At 39.9% G+C, this 20,598-nt stretch overlaps 1 protein-coding gene across 1 annotated transcript in view; it reads left to right on the top strand.

Moving 5' to 3' along the window:
• DNAH11 (dynein axonemal heavy chain 11) overlaps positions 1–20,598 on the top strand; it is a 389,834-nt gene that overhangs the window by 182,086 nt on the left and 187,150 nt on the right. Inside the window, exons 43-45 of the mRNA XM_053553503.1 lie at positions 4,737–4,887; positions 7,877–8,008; positions 19,499–19,672. Coding sequence (XP_053409478.1) covers positions 4,737–4,887; positions 7,877–8,008; positions 19,499–19,672 — 457 coding nt within the window. The remainder of the gene's footprint in view (positions 1–4,736; positions 4,888–7,876; positions 8,009–19,498; positions 19,673–20,598) is intronic.

Here is a 20,598-nt window from a genome sequence, read left to right as displayed (position 1 = left end):
CCAGTAGATGATTGAACCCGTGCCCACATAAGAGAAAAACTCGGCAGCACCTGTGGCTCAGTGAGTAGGGTGCTGGCCCCATATATCGAGGGTGGCAGGTTCGAACCCAGCCCTGGCCAAACTGCAACAAAAAAATAGCCGGGTATTCTGGTGGGCGCCTGTAGTCCCAGCTACTCGGGAGGCTGAGGCAAGAGACTCGCCTAAGCCCAGGAGTTGGAGGTTGCTGTGAGCTGTGACACTACAGCACTCTATTGAGGGCAATAAAGTGAGACTCTGCCTCTAAAAAAAAAGAGAGAGAGAGAAACTCAATTCAATTCAAGTTGTGGGGGGAGGGAGAAGAAGGGGGCAAAAGGAAGAGAGGAGGGATTGGTGTGCTCCCACGTAATGGGCACCACGAAGGGGTGTGTGGCACCTTTTGGTGGAGGACACAACTACAAGAGGGACTCTACCTGACAAACGCAAATACCGTAACCTAGTTGTATGTGCCCTCACATTAACCTGAAATTTAAGAAAAAAATCTGTCCTTGATACAAGATCATCTAATAAACAGCTGTTTTTCAAACCTTGCCTGCTATCCTAGTAATTTCTTTTGTACCTTTTAGAAAATCCAGCTTCAAAACATCATGCCTTGCATTTACTTGTCTCTCCTTCGATCTGTAACATCCCCCACCTTATTCTTCTATGACATTTAACAATGTTGACGAGAACGGGTTTCTCAAAGAGCGGCCCATTGATAGTGGCCAAGTAGTGATTTCTTAACTGAGCCGTTCTATCTATGTATATGAGGTGACCTTTCTCCTTCTCACACCTGCTCCTCCTCTTCCTCCTCCTGCCTCCTGCCCTGCCTGCCAGAGCAGCATTTTCTTTTCTTCCAGTTCAGTGGGTTGTAATTGATCACCCATATTCTTTTGGATGTTGAAATTGTCCCAAATGTTGCCAGCAAGAGCCCCTTTTTTGTGTGTTCTTTTTTGTTGTTTGGTCCTTCTAAGTCTTTGAGTACTTTTCTTTTTGTCTTAACAAGATGTTTCTGAACCCAATCGGCCACTTCTCCAAGGAGCTGGAAGGAAAACTTTTTCTATGAAGAATAATGGTATTTAGAATTGAACACAGGGATGCATGGCATACTCTTTGCTATTAGTATGTCACAGTGTCTAGGCCCTTTCAGTGAACAGAACTAGGAAATCAACTTTTAAATTTATCTTGGACAATGCTTACAATGCAGATAAAAGAGATTACAAAATGATATTCAGAGTATCTTTGTGGATGCTATTTAAAGACTAAAGACAGTGCCATTATCACTTAAGCTTCTTAGAATATTTTCATTCAAATTCACTAAGCTATTTTAAAAAATAATTTTAGGTCCAAACTTTGTAGATATGGACCATATAAAGTTAAAACAACATTGTATTAGTCTGTGACTAGCTGTAGAAATCAAATAATTTTTAATTTTAATTCTGAGTTTTATGTAAGTTTACTGGAAAAATTCAGGACAGTTCATGTGTGTCTGTTGAGAGCTTGAAAAATAAAGGAGAAGGAATTGGAAAAACAATTCTGAAGATTATGATCAGTGACAATCTTTTCTAATAGAAAGGGATGAGAATATATGGGAAAGAAAAAATACAATGCATTAAAAATTTGTTTGTAATTATTTAAGTTAAAATTGTTTAAAAGTTTCGTCTACCCCTGCAATCTCACCGTCTCACCCTTGAATATTTTATACACTTGTAAGCATACAGATTCAGAATAATCAGCATGTCCTGCTAACTTCTGCCCTTTTTCCAGGCCACCAGGAATGGCAGAGAACCTGAAGCTTGAGGGAGGGCAGACTACATCCTATATGACAGGATCAAACCCCAGAGGACTGAGTAATAAATGAAAAGTTCCAGGGCCCTGGAAGCTTTAGCTACCTAGATGACTTCCATACCACAAGGTTTCAGACTTAATGTGATAAATCTGGAGCTCTTCTAGAGGAAACAACAGCAATGTAGCTGATGGTGTGGGGCTCATTTACAGATCTGGAAAGCTAAAGCTCTATGTTAGTAGCCTAGATGTTGGAGTTCAGATGATGCATTAAAGCATCACAGTGGAGCTGTTTTCCTGAGGGCAGGCATCAATGTGGGTGATATCTCCTGGAGGTGAGGAATAAAGATGACAGTTAAATGTGCCATTTTCAATTGCACATCATATAATAGTAGTACGTTCCACTTTGTCCTTTTCAAACCTGTAGCATCTTTTTTTTTTTTTTTCTGTAGAGACAGAGTCTCACTGTACCGCCCTCGGTAGAGTGCCGTGGCGTCACACGGCTCACAGAAACCTCTAACTCTTGGGCTTACGCGATTCTCCTGCCTCAGCCTCCAGAACAGCTGGGACTACAGGCGCCCGCCACAACGCCCGGCTATTTTTTGGTTGCAGTTTGGCCGGGGCTGGGTTTGAACCCGCCACCCTTGGCATAGGGGGCCAGCACCCTACTCACTGAGTCATAGGCACCACCCCAAAGCTGTAGCATCTTTCAAAAATAAAGAACTTGTTTGCAAAGCGAGGTGGAAAGAATTGCACATAAAAGCAGATCTGTAGCATCAGCATTTGCTGTTGCTGGAGATTATAGTTTCTCCCTCAAAATTTGAAATCTGTTAATGTCTATTTTTATTCCAAACTATAAGCATTTAGCAATAATTCCTACATAAAATTTTAAACTGTCCATATTTATCAATTTATATATTTTGACTCCCTATGCCTCGGGATATGGTTGCTCCCTTGTAGAGGTCATTACTGGCCTTTGGAGCAGGGAGGATGTGTGGCATCAGCTCTGACCATGTTTCCTGGTTTGGCTGCACTCCCTTTTCTCTGGAGCAGCTCCCACCTGGAGGTAATTGTGCAATAGCATCATTGTTAGTCTGCCTGCCCAATTTTTTCCTTCACTTTAGCCACTGCTACTGTAGCTCAATGAAGTAACTCTTCTATGGCCCCTAAGTGCCAAGCCCACTTTCCCTTTCTGGAGCTATTTCTAAGAGCTCCTGGTCATCATTTGCAGTGGCCTTCTGCTCTCGCAGAGACGTGGAAGAGACTTTGTAGTGAGCTAAGACATGGAATGTGTTTTAGCCATCAGGACACTAGAGTCTTCTGGAAATGCAGAGAGGCAGGGTGAGGATCAGAACCTGGGTCTCCCAATGCCACCTGCTTCATACTAATGAGTAACATTCACTGAGAATTGGTAACTTGTCAGATATTAATCTAGGCACTTCATACATGCAAACTTGTTTAATCCTCATTAAACCCTAGGAGGTCTATATAATCATCTCCATTTACAGATGAGAAAATCGTGGCACAGAGAGATGAAGTAACTTGCCCAAAGTAACATAGTTGCTTGGTACAGCTAGGAGACAGATCCAGATAGTCTGACTTTGGAGTTCTTTCTCCCTGAGCAATCCACAATCCCTTTTTTTCTTTTTTTGTTTTTTCCTTGATAAACGCTAGACACAAAGATTCCACTTTTGACAGCCGGTATGCAACAAATCAGCAGCAGAGGGATAGGTGTGGCCTTCATGCCTTTGTACCCAGTCATTAACACTGGCTTTCCATTGTTCCATGGCGCCACGGTCACTACCACCCAGAGATGCTCTCCAGAGTTACTCTCATGCAGTTGGACTTCCAGGGAGAACCGTTCCTCTTGGACCTAAAAAAAGTCGTGACCCCTGACTTTATCAATCTAACCATAGCGTAACATAGTTGATAGTTTAATAAATCCTATTGTAAACCTGGTGAAAAGCAAAAAGAGCCTAAATTTCTTATGATATTCAAGATGTAAAATGTGATTTGCTCATGGGTGCAAGACATGATTGCAAGAGGGACTTTACCTAACAATTGCAATCAGTGTAACCTGGCTTATTGTACCCTCAATGAATCCCCAACAATAAAAAAAAAAAAAAATGTGATTCGCTTAAAGCAAGGTACAGCCATAATTGTTCTGTGGTCACACGGCTTCTCTGCCAACTGCTCAGTGTCTTTATTACCCCTGCTTCCTCCTTAATGAGAACTCTCTGGGCAGTTACTTTTTGTTTAACATCACCTATTTCCATTACAGAAACTACTGTCACATTGTCTTATTGATAGTATTATTTTGTTAATGCACGAGACATATTTAATATATCAAATTGACATTATATATATATATATGTATGTGTGTGTGTGTGTCCAAGTATAAAATGCCATTTCGGAGTCACTTATTAGAAATGCCTTATCAGCTATCAGATTGGAGTTAGAGTCAGTCCAGTGGAAAAGGGGGGGTCTTTGGAATAGCCACAATGGAATTTTTACCTTTTTATTTGTAACTGATTTCTCATTACTAAATAATTGATGCCAAGATTAATCAAGAAAAATCCCAAGCTGTTTTCATAAATGAGGCTTACAGGATGGGGATCGTTTCAGCCCTTCAGGAAGTGACACGCCACACTTCCTTCTAAATGCTCCGTAATGGCCACTTACACTCCATTATGTGTGGCTTCTTAGTGCTATTAGGAGTTTCTTTTACAGTCTTTTCATTAAGGTAAAAATGGCCATTAAAACAAGTTTTTAAAGGGCCATTTTTTAATATTTGCAGTCTGAGAACTAGAAGGAACTCACTGAAGGCGCCCCTGAAGTGTGGCACCAAGCTGTGTGGAGTGGGGAGCTTTTGACTCAGTGAAATTCTGCTTTTCAAGCCTAGCATTCAATAAAAGCTTTTCCATGTTCCTTTTCAGGTATGTGGCCAGTTGGATAGACAGAAGGCGGCATCAATCAGAAAAGGCCAATTTAACTATTCTTTTTGATAATTATGTTCCCGCATGCTTGGATAAGCTGAGAACAAGCTTTAAAACCATCACTTCCATTCCAGAGAGTAGCCTGGTGCAGGTTAGTTTTTGGTTACCATGTTTAACATTCTGTTCCTCATGTGGTCGTGTGTGTTGATCAAGACAGCAGAAATTTTAGCTTGCCCAGGTGGGCAAGAAAATTTCCAGAATCTTTTCATTTTGGCAATCCTCCCACCCCAGTCCTCCTGTTGCCTGGAGCTTTTTACAAACCCTTCATACACTTTCATACTGTCTCAGCATTTGGGTTTGGGATCTGTTCTCTTTTCTCAATCTCGTGAAGTAAGGCTGAAGCCATGTTTTATTCATTTTTATATCCCCAGATGTTTTTGTGGCTCCTGGCACATAGGTAGGTGCCAAATATGTCTTTATTAGATCATTGCTTTCCTCCCAGCTGTATTTGTACAGAATTAGAAGAACAAAGTTACAATAGCCGTATTTATTTTTCTAGCTCCTAAGTAACTTGCCCAGAGAAGGTGCTCATTATGTTTTTTGAATAAAATAAATCTGTGCAAATAAAGATGCCAGCCAGAGAGTGAAAGAAAGCATTAGAATTCTACCATATAGATGCCACCATCCCCAGACCACCCCCTCCCAGAATTACTCCTTAGAGGCATGCAGTCTGCATCAAGAGTTCATAATATCCCAGGAATATATTTCTTTCTGATCCTCATTGTAAGATGAAAGGTACCTATGATATGTTGTCATGGTAGCTAATGAAAATAATTGACAGCAAACAGAAATGAAGGTTGTGATCTTAATCTCAGCATGAAGAGAAACTATTCCCAGCCCTTACTAGTAAAAAACTCCCTGAAGTGTTTACAATCAGAAACCTTTTCTTTTTTCCTACAGGAGCAAAATTGGTCTCTAAGTACTTTGTTACCATTAAGTTACTATGTTACCAAATTTGTAACATAGTAAGCTAAATTAGAAATAGTCACAAGCATAATAAGAAGAGAAAGTTCAGGTTTTTGGATAATTCACTCACCAATTAAATAAACGATAGTCTTCAACGGTAATTATCTGAGGTATAATTTATTTCTGAAAGGTCTGAATTTATTCATAATGAATTAATTATGTAGTTAGCCTAATTAGACTTCCTCTGGTGTAATACTTGCAAAAAGCATGATCGTGTTCTTTCTCAGCTTGACTTGTATACTTGTGTGATTCTCTGTGGTGTGAACTTTTCATTCAAGAGTAGTGTGAAAATAGGTCAGTAGGAATTAACATGACTTTTGCTCTACTTCCTTCTTTTGTAGTATTCAGAAATGGCATTAATCCTTAGTTCCCTTTAACCTGTTGTTTCACAGAGTAGTTATTTTTCCCCCTGCGGTTACTTAGAAATATAGGAATTTGAGATAAAAGTGTGTATAAAAAGGAATGGCTTGCAATGGCTATGTTAAGAAGTAAATCCACTCGGTTTGCCGATACATGAAACTTTTTTACATTTGGTAAAGTGCATTCACTCTTCCAGGATATGCATTAAAGTGTGATTTTATTAATTGCTGACACAGAGCTCGAACATGTCCTGTCTTTGGGAGAAAATGGACGAATCACATGACTATTCTCCCGGATGGGTAAAGTCACACTGAAACCCATCAGTCTTTCTTTGCTTTGATTTTAACAGTTCCTTAGAACAACATGGTTTCTACTCACAAATAACAAAGCTGCACTGTTTGGCTCTAGTTTTCCCAATAACAAATTGGTGAGTTTTATTAAAAAAATTTTTCAAACTTGTGGCACACACTAAAACAATAGAAATCAAGAGAGAAGATTTTAAAATAGAGTCAGCGCTTGGCTCCTGGAATGAAAAGCATTTCCCCATCTTTCATAGCTGGCAAAGAAAAGGCACACACATAATGCTTTCTTCTTACTTCTTCGTCATAGCTTGCACTGCTGTGTGTGTGAGAGCAATAAAAATCTGTTGCTGCCTCTAAAAACTAGGTGAAGAGTATCTTGGCTTGTAGGGTCCGTGGCAATGCTGATTAATGACGGCCAGCCGCCAGACATGTTTGTTACTGGTTATCATTTCATATGCTGAAGGCCTTTGCAGCAGCTGTGGTCCCCTCATGGGGGATGTGCTTGCCCTGGACATGGTGTCTCAGGACCCACAGAGCACGTTGCTGTTGACCTGGAGTATACGAAGAACAAATTCTAATGGCATTTCTTCTAAGATTAAATTTAATTTGGGGTCCAAAAAAAAAGGCCACAGGCTAAGGCTTCCAGTCCACATTCTAAATTTATGACAACATGTGGGGAAAATGGCTTCCAAAGTATGAAAAGTGGGTCATTTAAATGTCCAGCAAGGGTAATGGTTACATAAATGCCTGTCCATCCAATGGAATCTTAGACACCCATTGCAATAATGTGGTAAAGAAACACTTATTGATAAGGAAGATTTGTTTAGTATTTTTTTTCTAATACAGAGTCTCACTATGCCGCCCTTGGTAGAGTGCTGTGGCATCACAGCTCACAGCAACTTCAAACTCTCGGGCTTACGTGATTTTCTTGCCTCAGCCTCCCAAGTAGCTGGGACTACAGGTGCCCGCCACAGTTCCCGGGCTGGGCTCAAACCCGCCAGCCTCAGTGTATGTGGCCGGTGCCCTACTCACTGAGCTACAGGTGCCGAGCCTGTTTAGTATGTTTTTAAGTGAGAAAGTAGGTTATAGAATACCAGGTGTCGTATGATTCTCTGTTTCTAAAATATATAGAATAGGTATAGATTCATTATTTTTCCTTGTATGTATTTTTAGTTCAAACAGTGAGTCATTTAAAAATTTATTTTTTTAAAAATAGTTGATTATCCAGAAAGTCATTTTGGTTAAAAGTGATAGAAGTGTTTTACTATTGGCTTAGACACCCAAGATAGTAAATGTAGCAAATCATGGAGTTGAGAAAAGTCATATACTCTTTTATGGATGAGGTAGAGTTGTAAAAACATTCTTTGGACTTGACTGTTTACAAAAGATTGCCCTAAAGAAAAAAAAAGAAAAATGGTTTCCCTGAGTAAATGAGTTTTTCTTTTCCTTTAGACTATTTGTACTCTTTTAGAGTGTTTGTTGACTCCTGAAAATGTACCTTCTGACAGCCCAAAAGAAGTTTATGAAGTCTATTTTGCCTTTGCTTGTATCTGGGCATTCGGAGGCACCCTGCTACAAGATCAGGTATATTTAGAAATGGTATACAGTACCTTTTTGGTTTTTTGGTGAGGGTTGGCGGATTATAATGTCATTCATATCTTTTGCCATATCATGATAAATGTATAATCTTTGCCCTATTCCCTCCTAAGCCTGTGCATTCTCTGGCATTCCTGGGCAGGCCAAGCATTCTAACTTTGGTTGATAACACCACGTCTGTGGCCTTCAGCCTGGCTCCCTCTTCTGAACCAGGTTCTATGTTTCCAGGTGCCTGTGGGGCCTCACCTGCTGTCTGCTCTTCTGCAGCCAAGTTACACTCAGGTTGCCCGAGACCCACTTCCTCCTCTGCTCCACACCCAAATTTGCTCCTCCTCTTTATTCTTTTTTTTTTTTTTCTTCTCATGATCTATCCTCCCATTTGCTGTAGTGAAAAACCTAGGACACGTCACTCTTCCTATTTCTACATCCCAGGATATTAGACCACTTCAGTTTTACTTCTCTCTCTTCCATTCCTATAGTCTTAACTCAGGAATAGGTCATCTTTAGCTTTCCCTGGGCTGTCATGGTGTCTCAGTCTGCTCAGGCTGCCATCACAGAATGCTACCAACTGGGAAGCTGACCCAGCAGAAATGTACTTGTCACAGTTCTGAAGGCTGGAAGTCCAGATCCAGGTGCCAGTAGGGTTGGCTTCTGGTGAAAACTCTTTCTGGTTTGCAGGCAGCCACCTTCTTGTTGTGCCCCATGTGGCAGAGAGAGAAAGACGGCAGTGTCTATAGTGTCTCTTCTTGTGAGGGCACTAATCCTACCACAAGGGGCCCCATCATGACCTCATCTAAACCTAATTATGTATGTCCCAAAAGCTTCACCTCCAAATACCATCACGTTGGGAGGTAAGGCTTCAACCTATGAACTTAGGGAGTGGGTATCACAGTTCAGTTTGCAATATATAGTTTGTTTTTAAATTGGTTTTCCTATTTCTAGTCTCTTACTTCTATCTTGTCTTATACACTATTCCCAGGGTAGTCACTTATGAACCATAGTTAACCCCAGGCCAATTCCTTTCATTGGTCTTTTCCTTTAGCTTGACAGGAGGTCATCAGGCCTGTACAGATTCCTTATATAACCCTTTTGTGGCTTCTGATGTCCTGTAAGAAATCACATAAGTTAAGAATTTACACAAGCACAGGCACTACATACATGCAAACTGCTTAGACTTATCAAAGTGCAAACTGAAATTTGTAGATCTAATCTCCACTATGCCACCTCTATGTATGGATTTTCAACATGTAATATTTATTATAATTCTTTAAGCTATCCTCATTGTACAGGGAAAGTTCAGAGTGAAGAAATAACTTACCTAAAATCACACTGATAACCCAAAGCAATCTTCAGTGTAACCCCCATCAAAATTACAATGACATTCTTCACACAAAAAGCAAAAATAATCCTGAAAGTATTATGAAACCACAGATGACCAGAATAGCCAAAGCAAACCTGAACAAATATCAAAACTGGAATAATCATATTATCTGACTTCAAATTGTACTTCACAACTATAGTAACCTAGACAGCATGATATTATCACATAGACCAAAGAAACAGAAAAGAGAACCCGGAAATGAATTCATATATCTACAGTGAATTCATCTTCAACGTAGTTACCAAGAATATACAGTGGGGAAAGGATACTCTCTTCATAATGGTGCTGGGAAAACTGGGTTTACACAGGCAGAAGAATGAAAGTAGACCCTTATCTCTCACCTTATACAAAAAATCAAAATGGACCAAAGACTTTAAGACCTAAAACTATAAAGCTACTGAAAGAAAATTTTGGAGAAATGGTCCAGGATATTGTTCTGAGCAAGAACTTCTTGAGTAATACCCCCAAAGCACAGTTACCCCAATCACCCAAAGCAAAATTGGACAAATGAGATCACATCAAGCTAAAAAGCTTCTGTACAGCAAAGGAAACAATCAACAAAGTGAAGAGGCAACCAACAGGATGGGAGAAAATATCTGCAAACTACCCACCTGATAAGGGATTAATAACTCAGTTATATAAGGATCACCAATGATCCAACAGGGAAAAATAATCCAATTAAAAAATGGGAAAGGGTCTGTAAAGACATTTCTCAAAGGAAGACATATGAAAGGCAAATATTTATGTGACAAAAAAATTCTCAACATCACTAATCAGAGAAATGCAAGTCGAGACTACAGTGGGGTATCATCTCACCCCAATTAAAATGACTTTATCCCAAAAGTAATGACAGATGCCATCAAGGATCTGGAGAAAGGGAACCCTAGTACACTGTCAGTGGGAGTGTAAATGAGTGTAACCCCTAAGGAGAACAGTATGGAAATTCCTTTATAAAACTAAAAATAGAGCTACCATACGACCCAGCAATCCCATTGCTAGGTACATATCCATGGGCGTGGGGAGGAATGCACAATATTGAAGACATATCTGTACTCTTGTGTTTATTGCAGCGTTACTCACCAGAGCCAAGATTTGGGATCAATCTAAGTGTCCATTAACAAATGACTGTATAAAGGATAGCACATAGACATGATGGGATATTAAGCAGCCACAGAAAATAACCAAATTCTGCCATTTACAACAACGTGGATAGAACTGGAGAACATTTTTAGAAAGACAAATCTCACAAGTTCTCATATGTGGGAGCTAAATATTAAAACAGTTGCTCTCATGGAGATAGTATACAGACGGTTACCAGAGCTGGGAAGGGGAGCGGGGAGAAGGGGATAAGGTGGGATGGTTAATGGTGCAAAATATAGTTAGATAGAAGGAACAACATTTGACAGCTCAACAAAGTGACTATAATCAACAGTAAGTTAGAATATACTTTCAAATAACTAGAAGAATGCATTGTAATGTTCCTAACACAAAGAAATAGTAAATGCCTAAGGCAATGGATACTCATTACCTCGATTTGATTAATTCACATTGTATGCATGTGTCAAAACATCACATCTGTCCTATAAAGATGTATAACTAGTAAGTTCCCCCCAAAATTTAATGTTTTAAAAAATGATGACTTTAAAAATCATACTGATAGAAAATGGCATCCCCAGGCTTCCTGCCCAAGTTTCTCTCTCTTCAAAGAAGAGGACACCTCTGGGGTCATAGTGCCTCTATGAATGCCTCCAAATCTTTACATGGAAAATAGATGGACACATCTTCCAGCTTCCTGTGTCCTGCCAGGTGGAAACAAGGAATTCATGCTGGACAGCACAACAGCCAAGAAGGACCCACATTTCTGTTGGTTTACTGGCTGTTAACCCTAGAGTGAGTGGTTTATATAACCAGTGGGCCAGTTCCATTTCTCATTACTAGGTTACCATAGCTCCTGTCTGTAAATAAATTTTGCCTCCACTTGGCCTCCTAGGTCTTATTTCAACCATTTTTAGAAGCCTGATTTCCTTCTATAATTCTCCAAGTGCTTTCTAAAGATCACAGTGCTCTCCGTGAGCGAGAACTGGTGTCTGGATGCTCTCTCGTGTGTGGGTTTCTTGTTCACAGTGGCCACATGCAGGCATGAGACAGCACTCTTCTCCCAGTCAGGAGTGTTTCTTTCCATGTTTTCCTCAAGTTTCTCCTTTTCCAAGACTGTAGAATCAGGAGGCATGTTGTCAGCTGAGACCTTTCCACAGCTGATCGCGAAGCTTCGTAATCCTGCTTTAATCTTTCCAATTACCAGATGTAGCAGCCTTCCCCCTAGTTCTTTAAGCCAGAAGCTGTCACCATTGGTCACCTGCCTTTCCCCAGATAATAGTCAATAGCACAAGCATCTTGATATTTTCAAAAGGGGTCTAACTACAAAACATTCAAAAGAGAGGCTATGGGTTGGGAATATGAATGGAACAGACACAAGAAAGGATAGCCATTTGTTAGTTCAACACATTGAATGCCTGAGCGTCAAGGAATGTGTATAGGACATTTTGTGGGCCATCCCATTTAATCTTCAAAACAATAGAATCTTATATGGAAAAGTATGACTGTTTTACAAATAAGAAACTAAAGCTTAGGGGGTTAATTAATCTGCATAAGGGAAGGAAGCTGAGCTGTGCCTGAGCCAGGTTGAAACTGAAGCACGGGAGGCGGAGCAAGATGGCGGCCAAGTAACACCTTCCTTGCATCTGGGCACCGTGAGTCTGGGGAGATAGGACTCCAGGCATCTCTGGCTGGTGGGATCTACCTATCATCACGCCTGTGAGGATACAGGGAGTCAGTGAGAGACTTCTGGACCCCAAGAGGAGGACTAAAACAGTGGAAAAACGTCAACAGGCACGAGAACTTAAAGAGCAAGAGGAAGTGAAAGGAAAATTAGGGCAAGGAAACAGATAAAAGAAATCACCCATGAGGAAGAATCAGCAGAAAACTCCAGGCAACATGAAGAACCACTCCAGAACAACCCCGACAAGGGACCATGAGGTAGCTACTGCAGATGATTCCACCAAGAAAGAAATGTTAGGAATGACAGAAAGGGAATTTAGAATACACATGTTGAAAACAATGAAAGAAATGATGGAAACAATGAAGGAAACGGCTAATAAAGTGGAAAATGACCCAAAGGAAATCCAAAAAAAGAATCAAATAAGAGATGAACGATATGAAGAATATAGAAAGGATGTAGCAGAGCTGAAGGAACTGAAACAGTCAATTAGGGAACTTAAAGATGTAATGGAAAGTATCAGCAACAGGTTAGACCATGCAGAAGAAAGAATTTCAGAGGTAAAAGACAAAGTCCTTCAGATAACTCAGATAGTAAAAGAGGCAGAAAAGAAAAGAGAGAAAGCACAACGTTCACTGTCAGAATTATGGGATTTTTATGAAGCGTTCCAACATACGAGTTATAGGAATTCCAGAAGGGGAAGAAGAATGCCCCAGAGGAATGGAAGCCATACTAGAGAATATTATAAAAGAAAATTTCCCAAATATCACTAAAGATTCTGACACACTGCTTTCAGAGGGATATCGGACCCCAGGTTGCCTCAACTTTAACCCAGCTTCTCCAAGACACATTATGATGAACCTGTCCAAAGTCAAGACAAAAGAAAAGATTCTGCAAGCTGCCAGGAGTAAGGGCCAGTTGACCTACAGGGGCAAATCCATCAGAGTGACCACAGACTTCTCTAATGAAACTTTCTTAGCAAGAAGACAATGGTCATCTACCTTTAATCTACTTAAACAAAACAATTTCCAGCCCAGAATTCTGTACCCTTCTAAGCTAAGCTTTAAAATTGATGGAGAAATCAAATCATTTACGGATATACAAACATTGAGGAAATTCTCCACAAGACCATCTCTACAGGAAATACTTCAACCTGTTCTGCACACTGACCACCACAATGGATCAGCAGCAAAGTAAGAACTCAGAAATCAAAGGACAGAACCTAACCTCCACACTGATGCAAAAGATAAAACTAAGCAATGCACTCTCACCAAATAAGACGAATAGAATACTACCACACTCATCAATTATCTCAATAAATGTTAATGGCTTGAATTCCCCACTGAAGAGACAGAGATTGGCTGACTGGATGAAAAAACACAAGCCATCCATTTGCTGTCTGCAAGAAACACACCTGGCTTCAAAAGACAAATTAAAGCTCCGAGTCAAGGGTTGGAAGACAATTTTTCAGGCAAATGGAATTCAGAAGAAAAGAGGAGTTGCCATCTTATTTTCAGATACATGTGGATTTAAAGCAACTAAAGTCAAAAAAGACAAAGATGGTCACTTTATATTGGTCAAGGGAAAAATACAACAAGAAGACATTTCAATTCTAAATATTTATGCACCCAATTTAAATGCTCCCAGATTCTTGAAACAGACCTTACTCAGTCTGAGCAATATGATATCTGATAATACCATAAAAACAGGGGACTTTAACACTCCTCTTACAGAGCTGGACAGATCCTCTAAACAGAAATTAAACAGAGATATAAGAGATTTAAATGAGACCCTAGAACAACTGTGCTTGATAGACACATATAGAACACTCCATCCCAAAGATAAAGAATATACATTCTTCTCATCACCCCATGGAACATTCTCCAAAATTGATCATATCCTGGGACACAAAACAAATATCAACAGAATCAAAAGAATTGAAATTTTACCTTGTATCTTCTCAGACCATAAGGCACTAAAGGTGGAACTCAACTCTAACAAAAATGCTCGACCCCACCCAAAGGCATGGAAATTAAACAATCTTCTGTTGAATAATAGATGGGTGCAGCAAGAAATAAAACAGGAAATCATTAACTTCCTTGAGCATAACAACAATGAAGACACAAGCTACCAAAACCTGTGGGATACTGCAAAAGCAGTTTTGAGAGGAAAATTCATCGCTTTAGATGCCTACATTCGAAAAACAGAAAGAGAGCGCATCAACAATCTCACAAGAGATCTTATGGAATTGGAAAAAGAAGAACAATCTAAGCCTAAACTCAGTAGAAGAAAATAAATATCCAAAATCAAATCAGAGATCAATGAAATTGAAAACAAAAGAATCATTCAGAAAATTAATGAAACAAGGAGTTGGTTTTTTGAAAAAATAAATAAAATAGATAAACCATTGGCCAGACTAACGAGGAATAGAAAAGTAAAATCTCTAGTAACCTCAATCAGAAATGATAAAGGGGAAATAACAACTGATCCCACAGAGATACAAGAGATCATCTCTGAATACTACCAGAAACTCTATGCCCAGAAATTTGACAATGTGAAGGAAATGGATCAATATTTGGAATCACACCCTCTCCCTAGACTCAGCCAGGAAGAAATAGAGCTCCTGAACAGACCAATTTCAAGCACTGAGATCAAAGAAACAATAAAAAATCTTCCAACCAAAAAATGCTCTGGTCCACATGGCTTCACTCCAGAATTCTATCAAACCTTCAAGGAAGAGCTTATTCCTGTACTGCAGAAATTATTCCAAAAAATTGAGGAAGAAGGAATCTTCCCCAACACATTCTATGAAGCAAACATCACCCTGATACCAAAACCAGGAAAAGACCCAAACAAAAAGGAGAATTTCAGACCAATCTCACTCATGAATATAGATGCAAAAATTCTCAACAAAATCCTAACCAATAGATTACGGCTTATCATCAAAAAAGTCATTCATCATGATCAAGTAGGCTTCATCCCAGGGATGCAAGGCTGGTTTAACATACGCAAGTCCATAAACATTATCCACCATATTAACAGAGGCAAAAATAAAGATCACATGATCCTCTCAATAGATGCAGAAAAAGCATTTGATAAAATCCAGCATCCTTTTCTAATTAGAACACTGAAGAGTATAGGCATAGGTGGCACATTTCTAAAACTGATTGAAGCTATCTATGACAAACCCACAGCCAATATTTTACTGAATGGAGTAAAACTCAAAGCTTTTCCTCTTAGAACTGGAACCAGACAAGGTTGTCCTCTGTCACCTTTACTATTCAACATAGTGCTGGAAGTTCTAGGCAATACAATTAGGCAAGACAAGGAAATAAAGGGAATTCAAATGGGAGCAGAGGAGGTCAAACTCTCCCTCTTTGCTGTCGACATGATCTTATACTTAGAGAACCCCAAAGACTCAACCACAAGACTCCTAGAAGTCATCAAAAAAGACAGTAATGTTTCAGGATATAAAATCAATGTCCACAAGTCAGTAGCCTTTGTATACACCAATAACAGTCAAGATGAGAAGCTAATTAAGGACACAACTCCCTTCACCATAGTTTCAAAGAAAATGAAATACCTAGGAATATACCTAACGAAGGACGTGAAGGACCTCTATAAAGAAAATTATGAAATCCTCAAAAGGAAATAGTGGAGGATATTAACAAATGGAAGAACATACCATGCTCATGGATAGGAAGAATCAACATTGTTAAAATGTCTATACTTCCCAAAGCAATCTACCTATTCAATGCCATTCCCATCAAAATACCAACCTCGTACTTTCAAGATTTGGAAAAAATGATTCTGCGTTTTGTATGGAACCGGAAAAAAACCCGTATAGCTAAGGCAGTTCTTAGTAATAAAAATAAAGCTGGGGGCATCAGCATACCAGATTTTAGTCTGTACTACAAAGCCATAGTGCTCAAGACAGCATGGTACTGGCACAAAAACAGAGACATAGACACTTGGAATCGAATTGAACACCAAGAAATGAAACTAACATCTTACAACCACCTAATCTTCGATAAACCAAACAAGAACATACCTTGGGGGAAAGACTCCCTATTCAATAAATGGTGTTGGGAGAACTGGATGTCTACATGTAAAAGACTGAAACTGGACCCACACCTTTCCCCACTCACAAAAATTGATTCAAGATGGATAAAGGACTTAAATTTAAGGCATGAAACAATAAAAATCCTCAAAGAAAGCATAGGAAAACACTGGAAGATATTGGCCTGGGGAAAGACTTCATGAAGAAGACTGCCATGGCAATTGCAACAACAACAAAAATAAACAAATGGGACTTCATTCAACTGAAAAGCTTCTGTACAGCTAAGGAGACAATAACCAAAGCAAAGAGACAACCTACACAATGGGAAAGGATATTTTCAATCAGACAAAAGCTTGATAACTAGGATCTATAGAGAACTCAAATTCATCCACATGAAAAAAGCCAACAATCCCATATATCAATGGGCAAGAGACGTGAATAGAACTTTCTCTAAAGATGACAGACGAATGGCTAACAAACACATGAAAAAATGTTCATTATCTTTATATATTAGAGAAATGCAAATCAAAACAACCCTGAGATATCATCTAACCCCAGTGAGAATGGCCCACATCTCAAAATCTCAAAACTGCAGATGCTGGCGTGGATGTGGAGAGAAGGGAACACTTTTACACTGCTGGTAGGACTGCAAACTAGTACAACCTTTCTGGAAGGAAGTATGGAGAAACCACAAAGCACTCAAGCTAGACCTCCCATTTGATCCTGCAATCCCATTACTGGGCATCTACCCAGAAGGAAAAAAATCCTTTTATCATAAGGACACTTGTACTAGACTGTTTATTGCAGCTCAATTTACAATCGCCAAAATGTGTAAACAGCCTAAATGCCCACCAACCCAGGAATGGATTAACAAGCTGTGATATATGTATACCATGGAATACTATTCAGCCATTAAAAAAAATGGAGACTTTACATCCTTCGTATTAACCTGGATGGAAGTGGAAGACATTATTCTTAGTAAAGCATCACAAGAATGGAGAAGCATGAATCCTATGTACTCAATTTTGATATGAGGACAATTAATGACAATTAAGGTTATGGGGGGGAAAGCAGAAAGAGGGACGGAGGGAGGGGGTTGGGGCCTTGGTGTGTGTCACACTTTATGGGGGCAAGACATGATTGCAAGAGTGACTTTACCTAACAATTGCAATCAGTGTAACCTGGCTTATTGTACCCTCAATGAATCCCCAACAATTAAAAAAAAAAAAAAATTAAGTGAAGCATGCTGACCCAGGGCTTGTGTTCTTAACTGAGTCCATTGCAAACAACCTCCAAAATGGTCTCTCCCTGTTGCCAGGGGCTAGAGTGCAATAGTTTCGTCATAGCTCACTGCAACCTCCAACTCACAGGTTCAAGCGATCCTCCCCTCGCAGGCTCCCAAAATGTCACATCACCTCTTTCTGAGCTACATTCCATCCAGGGCCGTCATTTCCCACTTGGTTCTGAAGTACCCTCCTCATTGTGCTTTCTGCTTACTCGTGGCCTATAGTTCATCATCCACTCAGCAGTCAGAGTGACTTTTAAAAATGTAAACAGTATTATCCTCCAGAGTTTAAAACACTTTAGTGGATTCCTATTGCCTTTAGCGTAGGATTTCAAACTTTTAATTCTATTTACAGGCCTCTGCCTCTAGTTCTGCCTGTCTTTTCCTGTTTTTCCTCTGCTTTCCCCTCTTCCCTTCCCAAACCTCAGCTGCACTGGCCAGTTTCTTGAACACACCAAGTCTGTTCAGACCACAGGATCTTTGCACATGCTGGACTCTTCCTGAAATGGTCTTTCCCTTAATCGTTTATCTCAAAGATTTCTTCTGTGAACATTCACTTAAAAAGATGACCCATTACTCTGATGTGTAGCCAGCTTTACTTTCAAGACTCCTATTTATCTGTTTCTGTGTTTTCTGCATTTATTGGCTTAGCCTCTGCTGTTACCATGCACCCCTGTGTCTCTCCCTCTGTCGTCCCCATAAACTCTGTGAGGGCGGAGACCCTGTTTGCTTTCTTCCCTACTGTAGGATAAATGCATTTTTGTGGGGGTGGGAGAGGAAAAGAGTTTCACTGTGTCACCCTGGGTAGAGTACTATGGCATCACGGCAACCTCAAACTCTAGGGCTTAAGCCAGTGGTTCTCAACCTTCCTAATGTCACAGTGTATTTTCATTGTTAAAAAGGGGTCGTGACCTACAGGTTGAGAACTACTGGCTTAAGCGATTCTCTTGCCACAGCTTCCCAAGTAGCTGGGACAACCAGCGCCCACCACAATGCCCAGCTATTTTTTGTTGTTGTTGTAGTTGTCATTGTTGTTTAGCAGGCCTGGGCTGGGTTTGAACCCACCAGCCCTGGTGCATGTGGCCAGTGCCCCAACCACTTAGCTATGGGCACTGAGCCGATAAATGCATTTTAGTTGAATGATTTGTCACCAAAATCTGTAAAGTAGAATTTGTATATAATTTGCCTAATGATAATGCCAGGTAAGTAATATCCTCTGCTGTGACCTGGTTTAGGACCAACTTTTGTAGAGTTTTAAAATACCTTACACAGCCTAATGAACCTAAACTTTTTAAGACGTGAATGGTGGTGGGTAGAAGGTGAGCTCAGCTGGGTTCTGAAGGTGATGGGGGAAGCTACTCCAGAAAGATAGATCACCCATCTTAGCCCTACTTGTGGGCTATAGGGCAGGGAAAGAGGAACGCCAAAATAAAAACGGATTTAAAAATTTCTCTGGGAAAAATGGAAGTTGAGGTCTTAGATAAAAATGAGGTTGCTGAAAGCAGTAAACATACACAGTGTTTTTAGAGTTCAGCAGATTCACTAGGTCACATCATTCTATGGGTCACTGGGTTCAGTCATCCTATGGGCATAGAATTCAGTGGGCCAGGTTATCCTATGGACATAGAAATCACTGGACCAGGTCATTTCATAGATATAAGAGCCACTGGGCCAGTTCATTCTATTGATATAGAATTAGCAGAAATCACAATGGTGTTTGAAAACCACTACTTAACACAGTGTTTGTGTAATAGCTCCTTGTTATACTGAACAACTAAGAGGTAATCTAACGTTCACCTAATTTTACCTTTTTGAGTTAGTAATCATTCCACAAAATTTGTACCTGATGGATAAGATGGCAATTAGAGCTTTCTACTTCTTTGATAGTATCACTCATTATAAGTTATTTCTAGTTATTTGTTTTATTGCTTTTATTGCCTTTCTGTCTACAGTGAGGATTTCTCTTACTCTCTTAGCTTTCTGATTATCAAGCTGACTTCAGCCGGTGGTGGCATAAAGAGATGAAAGCAGTGAAGTTTCCATCCCAGGGAACAATCTTTGATTATTATCTGGACCACAAAACTAAGAAGTTCTTGCCCTGGGCTGACAAAATCCCCCAGTTTACTATGGATCCAGACGCACCTCTGCAGGTAGGTGCAGAGGACAGCAACACTCAACTGACAGGCTTTCTTATAGATTTCTTAGATAGCACTTTTCACAGGTAACTTCTTTGTTTTAACCCCTCACCCATAAAATGAATATGTTTAATCTCAACTCCTATGTTTCAGAGTCACATGGCAGCTGAAAAATCCAAATGAATATTTCTCTTTACTTTCTCTTTTCTTCATTTTTTTTTAGATTGCCCTTCTACATTTCTCTTAGATTGAGTTATTTTTTTGACTATCTTCCTATTATCCCTCAATCTGTAATCCTTTTCTTATGTTTCTTTCTCAAAATCATGTCATTCTGATTCATTTTGGAGCTTCCTATTTTAAGTAAAGCTATGTAAGTAGAATGTAGGTGATGTCCACTGCAGCAGTCAGGAGCCATTCAGTGCGGAGGAACAGAAAACCCAGTGCGTTTCTCTCACGTTGGATGAAGGCCCACCCTAGGGGCCTCGTTTTAACTTACCTTTTTTTGAAGGCTGTATGTCCACAGATAGTCACATTCTGAGGTACTGAGGGTTAGGGCTTCCGTATATGAATTTTAAGAGAGACACATTTCAGCCCATAACAATCTTCCCTCCAGACCCCCCAAATTCACTTTCTAACATGCAAAATGTGTTTACCCCCATTCCAATAGCCCAAAGTCTTAACATATTCTAGCATCACCTCTAAGCCCCAAATCTCATCTAAATATCATCTATATCAAGCTGGGTGAATCTGGAGGTGCATTTTGTTCTCAGGCAAAATTACTCCCAGCTGTAAACTTGTGAAACCAGGGAAGTTAACTGCTTGTAAAATGTAATGGTGGGACGCAAGTCAGGTAGACATTTCCATCCCCAAAGGGAGGAATCAGATAGACGAAAAGGCTCTCAGGCCCCAAGCAAGTCCAGAACCTAGCAGGGAACATTGCA

This window comes from Nycticebus coucang, chromosome 11 (assembly GCF_027406575.1).
Source record: "Nycticebus coucang isolate mNycCou1 chromosome 11, mNycCou1.pri, whole genome shotgun sequence".
In the NCBI taxonomy this organism is placed as follows: domain Eukaryota; kingdom Metazoa; phylum Chordata; class Mammalia; order Primates; family Lorisidae; genus Nycticebus; species Nycticebus coucang.
The sequence above is the reverse complement of the archived record's forward strand: the minus strand, read 5'-3'. Positions and strand labels throughout refer to the sequence as shown.